This window comes from Canis lupus, chromosome 29 (assembly GCF_003254725.2).
Source record: "Canis lupus dingo isolate Sandy chromosome 29, ASM325472v2, whole genome shotgun sequence".
NCBI classification, from domain to species: Eukaryota; Metazoa; Chordata; class Mammalia; order Carnivora; family Canidae; genus Canis; species Canis lupus.
The window spans coordinates 7091040-7106604 of NC_064271.1; the positions used below are offsets into that span (position 1 = coordinate 7091040).

Sequence of the window (15565 nt, forward strand, 5' to 3'; positions counted from 1 at the left end):
CAAAAATAAAACTGTTAGAACTTCTTCAAGATAAAAAGCTTTTACCCAGTGAAGGAAGCAATCAACAAAACTAAAAGGCAGCCTATGGAATGGGAGAAGATATTTGTAAATAACATATCTGATTAAAGGTTAGGACCCAAAATACATAGAGAACTTATAAAAGCCAACCCCAAAACTAAATAATCTGATTGAAATATGAGCAGAAGACATGAAGAGACATTTTTCCAAAGAATACAAATAGATGGTCAACAGACACATGAAATGATGCTCAATATCACTCATCATTAGGGAAATGCAAATCAAAACTATAAACTCACACAGAATGGCTAAAATCAACAACACAAGAAACAACAGGTGTTGGCAAGAATGCAGAGAAAGGGGAACCTTCTTACACTGTTGATGGGAATGCAAACTGGTGCAGCCACTCTGGAAAACAGAACAGAGTTTCCTCAAAAAGTTAAAAATAGAACTACCCTACAAACCAGCAACTGCACTACTAGGTATTTACTCAAAGAATACAAAAATACTAATTCAAAGGCATACATGTACCCCAATGTTTATAGCAGCATAATTTACATTAGGCAAATTATGGAAATAGCCCAAGTGTCCACCAACCGATAAATTGAATGGATAAAAAAGACGTGAGATATATATATCTAGAGAAAGAGAGAGAGAGAGATCAGAATATTACTAATCAGCCATAAAAAAGAATGAAATCTTGCCATTTGCAACATTATGGAAGGAGGTAGAGATTATTACGCTAAGTGATATAAGTCAGTCAGAGAAAGACAAATACCACATGATTTCTATCATGTGGAATTTAAGAAACAAAACAAATGAACAACGGGGGAAAAAAGAGAAAGAGAAGCAAATCAAGAAACAGACTCTTACCTATAGAGAACAAACTAATGGTTCCATCAGGAAGGTGAGTGAGGGAATGAGTGAAATGGGTGATGGGGATTAAGGAGTGCACTTGTGATGAACACTGGGTGTTGTATGGAAGTGTTGAAATACTGATTGTACAACTAAAACTGATATCATACTGTATGTTAACTAACGAATTTAAATTAAAAACCAAAAAAATTTAAATGGTGATCAACTCAGAATATCAGCATTTTACAACCCCTAATGAATGAATGGATCTAGGAAATGATCATTAGTGGATGATGGCATCATAAAGGAGTACATTAGGGACTCCTCAAAAAAGTAGTCAACATGACCTGATAAAAATGATCAAACTTGAATCTTATCAACACTACCCAGAGAAGAAAACACAAGGACAAATATGTTAAACATACCACATATGTACAGTCATCAAAATCAAGACAGTGAAAAGTAGGCAGGAAAGGAAAAAAAAAAATGGAAGAGAAATCCGTGGTGTAAAAGAGACTTAAGATACACATCAAATAATCATATTTAGGTCTTGTTTGGATTGTATTTCAAACAAACTGTAAAGAAAATATAATAATCAGGAAAATATGAAAACTGAGTATTTGATATTAAATTGTCCTTATTTGTAATGTAATATGATACTGCATTTATGTGTGTCAGTTATTTTTAATAAAATATTTACAGATGAAATAACATGATGCCTAGAATTTATTTTAAGATTTTCTGGTGGCAGGGAGTAAGTGGTGGTATAAATAAAAAATAATGTATGTATTGTACATACATGTATCAATAATTACTTAATCTGGGTGAAGCGTATAATAGATTCGATATACTATTTTTTTCTCCTTTTGTATATGTGTGAAATTTTCAATAATAAAACACTTTTTAGAAGACACCAGGAAGGTTTACAGACACATGCTCTTGGACTTCAGACTTGCACAGTGCCCTAGGGGAAATCCATCGTACCAATGAGCACATACTGACCAGAAAGGCTGCGTGTATATTGTCACAGTAGCAAATTCCTTCTATACCTGAGTTTCCAACACATTTCGCCTCATTCTTTATTTTTTTAATATTTTTTTAAATTTTTTTTTTATTTGTGATAGTCACAGAGAGAGAGAGAGAGAGAGAGAGAGAGAGAGAGGCAGAGACACAGGCAGAGGGAGAAGCAGGCTCCATGCACCGGGAGCCCGATATGGGATTCGATCCCGGGTCTCCAGGATCGCGCCCTGGGCCAAAGGCAGGCGCCAAACCACTACGCCACCCAGGGATCCCCCGCCTCATTCTTTAGATTGCAAGTCAGTGGATTGCCTTTAATGAGGATGAAGATTGCAGTGACTTCTCAAAGTGAACATTTAAGAATAAGGGTACTTCTTAAGCAGTTAACTTTGGGCCTTAAATTAATAAGCCACTAAAGTAACCGTTTTTTGTGTGTGCTTGCATATAGTGGCTTGCAGAAAAGAAAAACAGCCTTGGTGTTTGAATTATAAATTATCACTCATTTCTTTCTTATTCTCCATGTTTTCTTTCTAGATATTTCCACACAATCTACTTAGGTATTCGAAGTCGACAGAGTGGGGAGAATGACAGATGGAGATTTTACTGGAAAATGGTGTATGAGTATGCAGATGTGAGTATGCTGCATTTGCTAGCCACCTTTCTGGAAAGTGCTCCACAGCTGGTCCTGCAGCTCTGCATTATCGTACAGACTCATAGATTACAGGCCCTCCAAGGTAAGGGCTTGCAATTTGGTTTCTGACTTTGGGGAAAGATTGGCTACTTTTGTCATATCCAAAGAACTGTTCTAATACTGTTTATTGACAGAGGCCATGGTTCTCCCTGTTATATATCTGCTATTTGACATGAGAATTTGTGAATTGTGTATTTTCTTCTTCACGGTTACTTGTGATGGGTTTTTTTTGTTGTTGTTGTTTTTGTTTTTTGTTTTTTTTTGTTTTTTTGTTTTTTTGTTTTTTTTTTTTGCCTTCAAGCTGCCCTCTGAGTAGAAAAAAAATTCTATGATTTTACATTTGGTCAGAATGTAAATAGAGGCAACTGAGTCTTTCTGGCTTGTGTCATAGAGTAATTTCCAAAACTGTGGGAGAAAAAAGGCCTAGTTCTCTCTCTTTCTAATACTATTTATACATATATTTGAACATGAGGATAATCTCTATCATTTCCTTTTGACATTAAGAAACAGGGAGAGTTTAAAAGGAAATGGTAAAGATTACCATAATATTGCTTTCAAAGTCAGAAGGGAAAAATTTTTGTCAATATTTAGTAATACATTGTTTATATACTACTAAGCTTTATTAAAAATTACCAGATTAATATTTTTGTGTTTTACTCTCTTGTTTGTCTCATAAGTAGGACTGTCACTTGTAAGAAATCTACCCCTATGTTTCTTAAGGCTCTGCTACTCAAATCTTTTCTAGTAGCAAGAAAATCAGACAGACCAGTGGGTATACAAATGAATAAAAGGATGGACAGATAGCCATTTTCTAAATAAAGAGTTTCCTGGTAATATGTCAATCCTATAACTAAATAGATGTTGTGTAACTGTTAACATATTATAATGTGCTCATTTTATTTCCATCTCATCAGAGCCTTTGCTGTGACTTCTATGTACACACATGTTGCTGTCCTTTCTGGGCCATGGTCTAACTTGAGATTTGATCTAGTTGGTTTGGGGAATCTCTACAGTGTCCTTACAACTTTTCATAGCAAGGAGCATATTAGCTTTGACTGGGCATTTTAATTGGCGAGGGGTGGGGACCATATAAGAGGAAAAGAAAGACGGAGAGTGTACTGGTAGGCAGGGACTCATTTATTTGTGAATGTCTAGCCAACCCTGGCTCTGCACTAGAATAGCTTTGGTCCAAGAAGTTTGAGAAAAGAGTCAAAGAGATCCATGGGGTGTGATATCCCATGCTAGAAAGCAAATTGGGAAAAAAAAGACAAAGTAGTGCATTAACACAGGAACAGATGAGAACAGCCTGGAGAAAGCAAGATGTATAAATTAGCTGTAGATGACTGTCTTTAGTGGTGAAAGACCCCAGGCTTGAAGAGGGAGGATCTGACTTGGCCACTCACTTCTTTGCTGTGAGACCTTGTGCAAGTCACTTAATGTCTCTGGGCCCCAAATTCTCAAATGTAGAAGTCACCAATGAAACTAGATGATCTCCAAACTCCTTGGAGCTCTATTCCCTCTTTGCATCAATGAATGCCCAGTAACCTTCCAGGGCCAGGGATATGCGTTAGGAAATGGTGGGTAAATGAGGCATAAATTTAGAGGCAACATCACACTAAATCTCTATCAAAGAATCTCTATCAAAGAATCTCCAGAACAACTTGGCAAAGTCCTGGGATAGTTACATAAGAGGAAAATCCATGCATAAATATGGAACATTGTAAGCTACCTTTCTGTGGCCCAAGAAATACTGGGTGTCCATACTAGATTTCTAAAAGATTTAAAAAATCATAGAGAAGATTTTATCCTAAAGATGATGGAGACAAAGCAAGAAAGGTGAGAGAGAGCATCAGAAAATGAGATCAGTTTGGCTGGAGAGTTTTATATGGTTTTGTAGGAAAAAAAAATAGAAAGCAACCCTTAGTTTTTCTGAGATTATTCTTTCTAAACATAGGAATCAAAATTTCTGCTTCACACAGTTGTGTCTCTTCACTGACACCTGGTGTCCCCAGTTTATCTGTTAAACTCACATTTGCATGAGGTTTACTTTGGGAGCCACACCTCATCCTCAGCCAAGGCAAGTCAGGCTGTCAAAATTAGAAAGCTGTAGGGGAAATGTGTTCTGTATCACTCCCAAAGTGGTCAAAAGACAGGCTGATTCAAAGATCACTAGGATCAATGCAAGTCATTGAGCGCAAGGTGAGGAATTAGCCTTCTGCCTAGGTCATAGTGTTGCCATTTTTTTGTTTGTTTGTTTTTTTATTTTTTATTGGTGTTCAATTTACTAACATACAGAATAACCCCCAGTGCCCGTCACCCATTCACTCCCACCCCCCGCCCTCCTCCCCTTCCATGTTTTGATAAGGGAGGTGGGCAGAAAGTTATTTCAAAAGATCAAACAATGGAAAATACCTGACAGCAAACAACAACCACAAAACCTCCAGCAAATGAAGATGAGCCCACGCAATACCATCTAAATCAGTTTGCATTTTGAAGAGAAACCTGTCTTCAGAGAGAGCTTCCAAATTCAACCCTCCACTGATAGATGATTCCACTTTAAATGAACCAGCTTATAAATTAAACGGTGTGAATAAATTACAGGAACAGAGCTTTTCCCCTCTGGAGAAGAAAAATAAATGTGATAGAAGCTATTCTGACATATATTTTCATATATATTTATGGTATAAGATTCTTGGGATTTATATATAAAAACACAACTTTCTGCAGTGGATGCAAATAATCAATGGCATGAACCCTCTGAACTATTTACAAATAACTCTGCATTAAAATTTTTTAAATATTCTTATTTAGCAGATAGAGAGTGGTCCTAAGTCTGCAAGTCATTCTTGTAAATATCTGTCTAGAATTATTAGTTTTTAGGATAGAAACGATATGCTTTTTTATCCCAACTTCAACCACCTATTACTCTGAAGGACACTCTTTTAAAAACTAATAAGGAGGGAGGTCTGGGTGGCTCAGTCAGTTAAGTATCTGCCTTTGCCTCAGGTCTTGATCTCAGGGTCCTGGGATGGAGTCCCATGTTGGACTCCCCACTCAGTGGGGAGTCTGCTTCTCCCTCTGCCCCTCCCCTTGCTTGTGCTCACTCTCTAATTAATAAACAAACAAACAAACAAAATCTTTAGAAATAAAAAACCAATAAAATCAAAGAAAAGATGTGATATTTTAAAACTGATGCTTAAAAATTGTATTCTCCTTATGGAAGTTGGCATAGCCCTAAAACACTGTTAGCTGTGAAAATCCCTTCTCAGCAACCCTAACTTAGTGAATCATTAAGTCAGAGATACCTCATTGTACTGGAGGCTGACAGGTTTAGTGGTGAGCCATGCATGTAAAGTATAATGCTTTCTCAGTTTGCACCGTCCCAGGAAGGACAGTTTGGCTCCTGTCCTGAGACCAGGAAGCAGAATAAGTCAGAAACTTGAAAATGAACATCCAGTCTTTTCACTCCACAATGTTACCTTAGACACAACTACTGCTTTTCATTGGATCTGGAGTTTTCCTAGGAATATCTATCTCTGAAGTGAAGAAATACTCAAGAGGGTCCAGTTGTATGCACATAGCTAACTAAGAAGGCACATAGTGCATAAGACCACTTAGTATAGTGTCTTAGAGTTTTCAGTATACATCTTGCTATGATTTTCCAGTCTAATTCCATTTCCCTGCCAGAAGAGGAAAAGACACAGAGAGAGAGAAATGCAGGAAGGAAAGAAAGAGGAATGGAAGGAGAAAGACTACATGATAAACCAAGATGGGCAATGGTGTACCTACCTGTTCATCTCAGTTTAAGGACACTGCTCTTGGTGTTAAAGACATAAGATGTGGTCCACGGCCTGCCTGTCCTATTTTTAAGCAACATTTCAAACTCATCCAGGGCCTTTGATTGTATCTAAATAATACAAGAAAAGGTAGAAGGTTGACTGTTTACCTTCTGTACAAAGAAATTGCCCTACTTGGCCTTTTGGTTGTAAAATGAGCAAACTGTGCTTAGAGGGTCTCTAAGTCACTTTTAGTTTTGTGAGCGTGATTCTGTGAGTACTCAGTTTGGTTGTGTAAACCCAGCCTCACGATGTTGGCAGAGAAGATACTGATTCACCTACAAAGAAGTATCCACAGGCCTTCTCTAGCAGTACAGCATTGCTCAGCACCATGCTCCATGTGATCAAAGGGTGTGCTCCATGGAGCAGCCCAGGGAATGCTGTGCAGGATCATGGCACCCATGTATTTATTCCTCCCAGAGTGTGTGCTGTGTAAGTCACACTCCAGGTTGGTGCAGCTCAGTTGCCTGGCTCTAGCAGCCAGGTGTGCATGCCTACCAGTGAAGCCATCATGAAGGAACCATCTAGGTAAACCAGAAGAAATGCAAGTTGCATGCCAATCTGCTAACCCAAATATTTCCACCTTTTTTTTCAGCTGGCTTTAGTTCTTCATTTCCAGTGTCCACATTTACTTGTCATTACTAGAAAATCTCATTTAACACTCTACATGTACTTAGCTGTGATGTGCAGAGTGAGTGACAAACAAATGCCTTCCCACAGGCCATGTGTCCAGAACAGCTTTGTTGAGCAAGAAAAACACCAACACCTACTTCGATTCTGTTGTCTTCAGATCCAAAACCCCACGTGTTGCCCCTTTTGCCAACAGTTTATCCTGAATACTTCATGAAAAGAAGAGAGGAAAGGGGGCTGGGAGAAGTTTTTAATTATTCTTTTCCTGTCTTGCCTCCCATAAGACCATCAGGGAAGTAACAAGTTAAGGGGCCGTCCTCAAACATCTGGCACTGTGCCCAACAAACTCAAGTAACTAAGATATCCCCAAAGTGTGAAAAACACTTTATTTTCCATGTCCTGATGAGGATTTTCAAGACCTAAGTCATGGGATATCCAGTCAGCTCAACTTTACTGTCAAGCAGGTAGAGCCACACCCAACTGCCTTTACATAGTTCAAGTCAGAGAAGAAACCCAGCTACCTTCAGGCTCAAGGCCTTCTCCCTCTGCCAGATGCCTGGCTTCACCTCCGGGTTTCTTCAGGGAGGAGAAGCACAGGCAAGAGTGCCAGCCTGTGAGTGGGACTGTGGCCCACATCCCTTTAGATCTGTCTACTTTGCAGTTGCTATTTTCATTCGTTAATTAACACATTTATCGAATGTCTATTATGTGCATGACGGTGTGTGAAGCTCTGCAAAATCTGTCCTAAAAAAAGTTCATGTTTTTATTAAAAGTTTATAATGTGACATTATAAACAACGTGACAAAACATATTTAGAAACACTTAATTTATCTGGGTGTAATCTAGAATATTCCATTTTCTACTTGGGACATTTGAAATGAGAGGAGCCCTTCGAGCGCATCTAGCTCACCCTCTGCCACTGAGAGGCCACCGAGGCTCTGCTTGAGCCCACTATTCATCGTAGGACAGTTTGAATGAATCACAGACTCTTGGAAAGGGCCTAACTAGGCATCTAGCCCATCACTCTACCTGACACATGAATCTCTGATCAGTTCTGCCTCGGCTCACTACATTCAGTCTCAGGGGCTGCCATCACACTCGGAAGACTACTCATTATCATAACTCTGAAAAACAAAAAAGCTCTCCTACCCAACTTTGGGCAAGCAGTACCCTAGCCTCTCTGTACATTGAATGCTCCTGCCAAGCAGGTTACTTTTAGTCAATAGGCAGTTTTCTCCTCTAGTTGAGCGAATGCTTCACAAGAGTCATTTTGGATTTGAAGCTGTTCATTTTAACTACCTTGTTCTTGTGACCACTTAGTTTAATTAAATAGTATATAAACTGGTGAAATCTGAATGTGGAAAAAGTATTGTTTCTATGAAATCTATACTGACAGTTTCAGGATCAGTGGATTAGACCAGAGCAGGGCAGGCAGTGCTTTCCTAACCATGCAGCATCAAAGTGTCAGGCCCCCTCTCCTGTTACCCATTTTCTGGCTCTCAGAGGTATTTTGCAGGTCATGAGGGCTGCAACCTGGCCACTCTGCCCTCCTTTGCACAAGGCTAGCCAAGAGCTGTATGCATGTGCCTCCAATGTCCCCAGACCACTCTATGGGTCTTAATGTTGTATCTCTGAACATTAGCTCCTTTTCTTTTTTGCTATTTGTGATGATATGTCAATTAGAGTACCATCCCTCATCAGGAATGCAGAACATGTTAAATATTCCAAAAGAAGAGATTTAAATCAGTAGATATGCTCCATGGGCGCTGGGAAGCTGAGAGGACAAGAAGCAGATGTCATACAAGTAAGAGTTCCTAATTAAAGGAAGAAGCTCCATGCCCTAGGGCCAGAGGAATGAAGGAAGAGGTGCTCAGATCTCTGGGGAGGGCACAGCCTGGTGGATGTGGGTGACAAAGGGGTGGGGCATAGCAGCTGCTGATGCTGCCCTGGGAAGTCAGCCAGGCAGAGATGGAGCAAGGCCCCAAGGACATGGTAAGGCTGTGTGGCTTTAGAACAAAAGAAGCTGGGGACAGGAGGCAGGAACTTTAGAGGCCAGTGAGAATAGGATGCTGATCTGAGCTGGAATCCAGAAGAAAGACTCCTCTCCTCTCCTCCTACCTTTCAACATCCTACCAGTACTACCTCTCAGCAGAACTTAATGGGAAACCAGGTGGTCAGAGGTTCAGGGAAATCTCTGCAGGCCCAGCTCCACCTCTTGGGCAAAAGGTAACCTACTTCCCGTTCCGTTTGTTACTTTTGCCTGCTTCCAGCTGAGAAATGATAACTGAGCTTGTTAAAGCCAGAAAGACCACTGTATGAACAAATGTACAGGCTTTAGATCATGGAGATTACGTCATGTGAAAGATAGCTAAGTGGCCAGATTTGGCAATTGATATGTCTTCCTTCAATGTATGACCCCAGAGTTCAAGTGGCCACGCAGCAGTGTCCAGCAATCCTAATGGATTTCTTCTTGAAATTCACTGTCCTGCTCCCAAACTCACTGTATTCTCATTCTTGAAACACTGCATCTGGCACTCTGAACTGCTGGCCCATTTATTTCAGTGAGAAAACAGAAGCTTCTGTTCTGTTCTGAAAAGTTATTTTCCATCCTAATTCTACTACTCTACCAGCCTCTGCACCCATCTACCTGGGGTTGCTCAGTTTACAAGGAGAAACTGTGCTCGAGCCTATCTATCCACCCCTCCTCTGTGCTAGATTCCATCCCCCATCACCTACTCAAGCATCTTGTTCATGAAATTAGCCTCTCTCCCTCTCCAGCATTTTCCTTTTCTGTATTGTTGCTAGTACACATAAGCAAGAATCCTGTAATAACTCCCATCTTTATTAAAAAGAGAAATTGGCCCTTATCACCTACTACCATCATACCTTCTTGCTCTTCACAAACTCCTTGAAAGATTCCTCTGCTTTCCCTCTTCTTCCCCACTTCCTATTCTCTATATGTTTTTGTTTTATAATTTTTAAGACACTGTTTTTGAAATGTATACCACATATGCAGGAAACTACACAATCATCATCATAAGAAACCCCTACCAAGAGAACATGAGTAGCATCACAGAAGCTCTTCTCTTCACGCATGCACACCAGCATCTCCTCCACTCTCCCTAAGTATGATCACTGTTTTGACAAATTGGTTTTCCAGGTTTTTGAGCTTTCTATAAATAGAGTCATACATTGTTGTGTATATATGTGCATATGCACATATGTGTGTTTCTGGGTTTTTTCATTCAGCATTATACATGTAGCTATAACTCATTTTGGTCACTCTAAAATAATCCATTGTAAGAATAAACCTCAGTTGATTTATCCATTGTTGTTGATGGACACGTGGTTTGTTCTCAGTGCGGGAGCATTATGAATGACGTTTTATGGATGTTTTTACATGCCTCTACACATGTATACACATTTCTCTTGGGTTAATACCTAAGAGTGAAATTGCTGAGTCACGGAATACAGGCACACTGAACTTTAGTGGATGATTCCAAAGTATTTTCCAAAGCAGTCGTACTTTGGAAGCAGGCAAAAGTAAATACAAAGTATGTTTGTGTTGATGGCTCCAAATATTCTCCAAAATTTGATATTATTGGCTATCTTAATTCTAGCCATGAGTAGGATCTCAATGTGTTTTTAATTTGCATTTTATGATAATGATCATGTTAAAAAGTGTCCTTGATTTCTCTTCTTCCTCACCTTCTTACTCAATCCATCAGCAAGGTCTATCTGCTCCATCTTCAAAATACATCTCAAAGCTGATCACCCTATACCACCTCCACCACACCTTTATCCAAGCTACAACCTAGCTAGACTTCTCCAATGAACTGCTCTCCATGCTTCATCCTTGCCTCCACACGGTCTATTTGCCATATAGCAGCCATAGTGATCTTTGTATCTCTTTATTACTTGATTCTTTATTGCAATTAAAACAAGTTCAACCTTTTTTTTTGTAATGAGTGTGGGACAAGGTGCCCTGGTTTGGTATCTCCACACCTCTCTATCCTTCCTCTACTCACCCAAGTCTGGTAGCACTGGCCCTCTGTTTCTTAGACACGCCATGTTGGCATTTGCTGGTCCTTTGCTTTGTCCTTCCCTCTTCACATGACTCATCCTCTTCACTCAGGACCACACTTGAGCATCACTTCTAAAACTCATATCACCTTCCCTGCAAGTAGATCCTCCTTCCCCCTCCCTCCTCATTCTGTGTTATTTTTCACCATAGCCAATTGAAATTTTATTTGTTCACATGAATTGTTGTTATTATTATTCTCTATCATCCTTACTGGAGGGCAAGCTGCATGACAGTGAGGAATATAGAGATAAGACTGAAAAATAGAAAGCACTCAAAAAGTATTTGACTAAAAAAAAAAAAAAAAAAGTATTTGACTAAAGAATTTAGTATGTAATTACCATGCTCAGGATCTACCTTATTTTCTACTGGTTTCTCAATTGGACTAGCAGTACATACTGCTAGTTAAGTTTCCGTGGAAAATCATAGTGTTATTTTACATGGATGAAAAACATAATATAAGATCTCCCCAAATATTGTATTTTTAATACTTCTACATATTTGGAAATTTTAAAATACCAACTTTTTATTCTCTATTATAACTGCTAGTCAAGATAAAATGGAAAGCACAAACACACACAAAGGAGAAAATCAAAACTGTCTTCCTGAAAGAGGTAATAAAAATCCTGCCACTGAGAAATAATTAGTGATTATATTTTATTGCTTATTCTTATATACTTCTACGATACTTTAGTATACATTACATTAAAATATAGATACCACTTTATAACTTCCTTTTTTTGACAACACACCACGAACATATGTCCGTAACTATGTGTATATAGTTTCTACATTGTTTCTAACAACTGCATAACTTACCAACATGGATTTTCTTTTTCTTCCCCAATAATTCCCTATTTTTAAAATCATGTTATCAAATTACATTAAGAACTAAATCTTTGCAGACAGCCTCAACTATTTCTCAAAAATAAATACCTAAAAAGTGAAATTGCTGGATTTCAGGTCAGGGGTTGAAGACTTTTGATACATGTCAAATTGGAAATCAAAAAGTACATTTCTTAAGAAGAATTCTGCAATGTCTCAAGTTTCTGATTTATGTGCACAGGAAGTCAGTGAGGGCAAAAATTGTGACAAGGACAGAGAAATCTCTGGATATCTAGGAAAGTGCTCTTAATAGTGCCTATTCAAATATGAAGGGCTTAATTCCAAGAAGTGCCCTCTAGTTTCTTTCCTTCTTACTTCATTGTATCCACCTTTATAAACTTTATTAAATCTATTCTATTAAACAGCAGCAGTTTGTTGCTGATTAAACAAAATTTTAAAAACAGCTTCATCACAGACTTTCAATTTTAGTGAGCCAAAGTTGTAAGGAAAGCAGACACACATTCCTTGAAACACATGACAAAAATTTGACCAAAGAAAACTTGTAAAGAGTTAAACCAGACAAAAATTATAAAACAGCAGCCTCTACACTGGACGGTTGTGATTTCTTTTAGCATTATAAACTAAATTTATGCAATAGCATTTAGTGCACAGCCCAGTCCGATATTGAAAAAATAAATAAAAGACAGCATGTCCTCCCTTCCAGTGCTGACAAACTCAGTAGAAGCTGCCAAAAACAAGGGTAACGTTAGCAATGATGCTTGCGCTCAAAGGCCATTACACATTCCTTCCTGGCAGCATGGACCACCGCACTTGGCACATACTAGGCAATCAATGGATATTTGTTGGATAAAATGAAGAATGAATGCCTGCTCTCTGGCAGAGCCCTATGCTAGGTGGATTGATATAAAAACAAATGGCACAGGCCCGGCTCTCAAAGTATTCAGCCTACTGGAAAAGAAAGACCAAAATGCCATCTTAACTCTATGTTTAACTCTGTGTTCTATTTGTGGCCGTGTTACCATCCTGTGGTAACTCAAAACGATCTCTTATGGAAAATGACACAGGGAAAGCCAAAATGCCATGCTTGCTGTCTGTCTCCAACAAACATATCAAGGAATGTTGGAAGAATCAAGGAGGGCAGCCGGGATGGCTCAGCAGTTTAGCGCCGCCTTTGGCCCAGGGTATGACCCTGGAGACCTGGGATCGAGTCCCATGTCGGGCTCCCTGCATGGAGCCTACTTTTCCCTCTGCCTGTGTCTCTGAGCCTCTCATGAGTAAATGAATAGAATCTTTAAAAAAGAAGAAGAAGAAGAAAGAAGAAAGAAGGAAGAAGAAGAAGAAGAAGAAGAGGAATCAAGGAAGTTTTCATAAAAAGAATGACTTCTGAGATGGATCACAAACAACACCTAACATCTTTTTCATATTCTATTAAAAAAAATAGAAATGTGGGGATCCCTGGGTGGTGCAGCGGTTTAGCGCCTGCCTTTGGCCCAGGGCGCAATCCTGGAGACCCGGGATCGAGTCCCACGTCGGGCTCCCGGCATGGAGCCTGCTTCTCCCTCTGCCTATGTCTCTCTGCCTCTCTCTCTGTGTGTGACTATCATAAATAAATTAAAAATTTAAAAAAAAATAGAAATGTGAACAAAGCTAGAAGGGAGAGTCTGTTGGTTTTGTCTATGCCTGTCTGTTCAGTAATGCTGATGATTCTAAAAGCAATGGTATTGTTGGTGTTATTTATAGTACATGATTAATATTTATTTCTCAGACTTGAAAGATCTTTCTAGTAGCAAAGTAGGTCCTTGCTTATATGCTTTTAAAGAAATACAACCTATTTTCCTATATCGCTTTTCAGCCTGTGTTTTTGCATTGTATGGTACTTGAGATTCCCAATAGATACATCAATAAAATAGTAAACTGCCAGTCTGCTTAATCAATACATAAACAGAGTTGAGTTTTAAAGACTAGCAACACTCACCATAGGTTGAATGAAATAAGTCAATCGGAGAAGGACAGTCATATGGTTTCACTCATACATGGAATATAAGAAATAGTGAAAGGGATCATAAGGGAAGGGGGAGGACTGAGTGATGAAAAATTAGAGAGTAAGACAAACCATGAGAGACTCCTAACTCTGAGAAACAAAGGGTTGCAGGAGAGATGGTGGGTGGGGCGATGGTGTACCGTCGATGTTCCTCATCCGTGGGGGATGACGAGCACTGAGGAGAGCACTTGATGGGATGAGCACTAGGTGTTATACTATACGTTGGCAAACTGATTTCTTTTTAAAGCCATTTAACTGAACAACAAATAAACAAAAAGAGTGAAAGAGGGTGGAGACAGATATGCAAAAAGAGTGAAAGAGGGTGGAGACAGATATGCAAAAAGAGTTAACCCGCATTTAGTCATTATTCTTGGAAATGTGACCCAATCATTTCAAGTGTTGGAATAATTGTAAATATATATTTGAAAATGAAAAAAAAAAAAGACTATCAACAACTCTGTAGGGAGAGACTTTACAAAACTAATATGATGTGTTGACCATACTGCTCCACGCTATTGAAAAGTATTGGCAGAGTAAACGATGACTGTCATGGGGGTAATGATATTATCGATCCCTTTATTTCACATTCAATAGCCTGTGAGTCATGGTACCTCCCCAAGTTATACTTAGAAGAAAAGAGAGAAGCTTCACTTGCTTATCATTTGATTCAAGTGCTTGAAATCAACTCTGTATGGTATATCAGCGCCCAGCACAGCTGTGAATAGTTTTGAATTTGAATCATTTTGAACATAATATGAAATAAGAGCCTGACTATTTTTAGGTTCTACTTAATTATCTCCAATAATCAAGCACAAATCTTGGTATTTTTCCACTCAGTCTTCCTTCTGTCTCCTTGCCTGTGAGATATGAGTGAGTTTGTACGCGTGTTCAGTCATAGGGTCCCAAACAGTGGATTGGGTGGGGTCAACAGGCAATAACAACTGCGCAAGCCTGAGAAGGGAGCCGAAGAGAGGTGCCGAGTGGTTGCTACAACCCTGTTGGAACGAAGAGGCATACTTAAATAAAGGGCTGTCTACAGCGAATAGTGTTCCCAAACACTGGCTGTTCCTTTGCCTTTCTCACGGCTTTGTTTGCCAACCTCCAACCTCCGAAATTTCCGTAGCGTTTCTACGCTTCACACCTTCAAGGACATAGAAGCCTATGTTCATTTTCCATTTTCCTGACCTTTAGCCCAAACTCAGAGCAGGTATTTACTTTGACTGACTATTGACATACTATAATTAGTATTTCTAAACACTAAAAATAACTACTGTGAATAGTCAAAATATTCACTGAGCAGGGACAAGGCAAGGTCAGCTTAATACAAAATTTGCAAGTGCCTTACTATGGTATTTCCCCAAATAGCTTACTCCCCCGCCCCCACCCCACGAAAGGCACCGAAAGTTTAAGGATTCTGATTGGGTGGGAGGATAAGGGAAGTTCCCACAACTGCTTGAATAGTTTTCGGTGTGAAACCTGCTCTTTATGAACAAACTTTTGCCATTCTAAAGCATACATTCCAGTTTAGAAGTACATTTCGCATTTATTTG

The 15565-nt window shown here is 39.2% G+C and overlaps 1 protein-coding gene across 2 annotated transcripts in view; it reads left to right on the plus strand.

The window, feature by feature from the left end:
* Window positions 1-15565, plus strand: part of XKR4 (XK related 4) — a 440987-nt gene that overhangs the window by 265846 nt on the left and 159576 nt on the right. For both annotated transcript variants that reach the window (XR_007407005.1, XM_049103769.1), the window contains exon 2: window positions 2425-2624. Coding sequence is in view for 1 of the 2 variants with exons in the window: in XM_049103769.1 (XP_048959726.1) it covers window positions 2425-2624 (200 nt within the window). In the remaining variant the exon portion in view is untranslated. The remainder of the gene's footprint in view (window positions 1-2424; window positions 2625-15565) is intronic.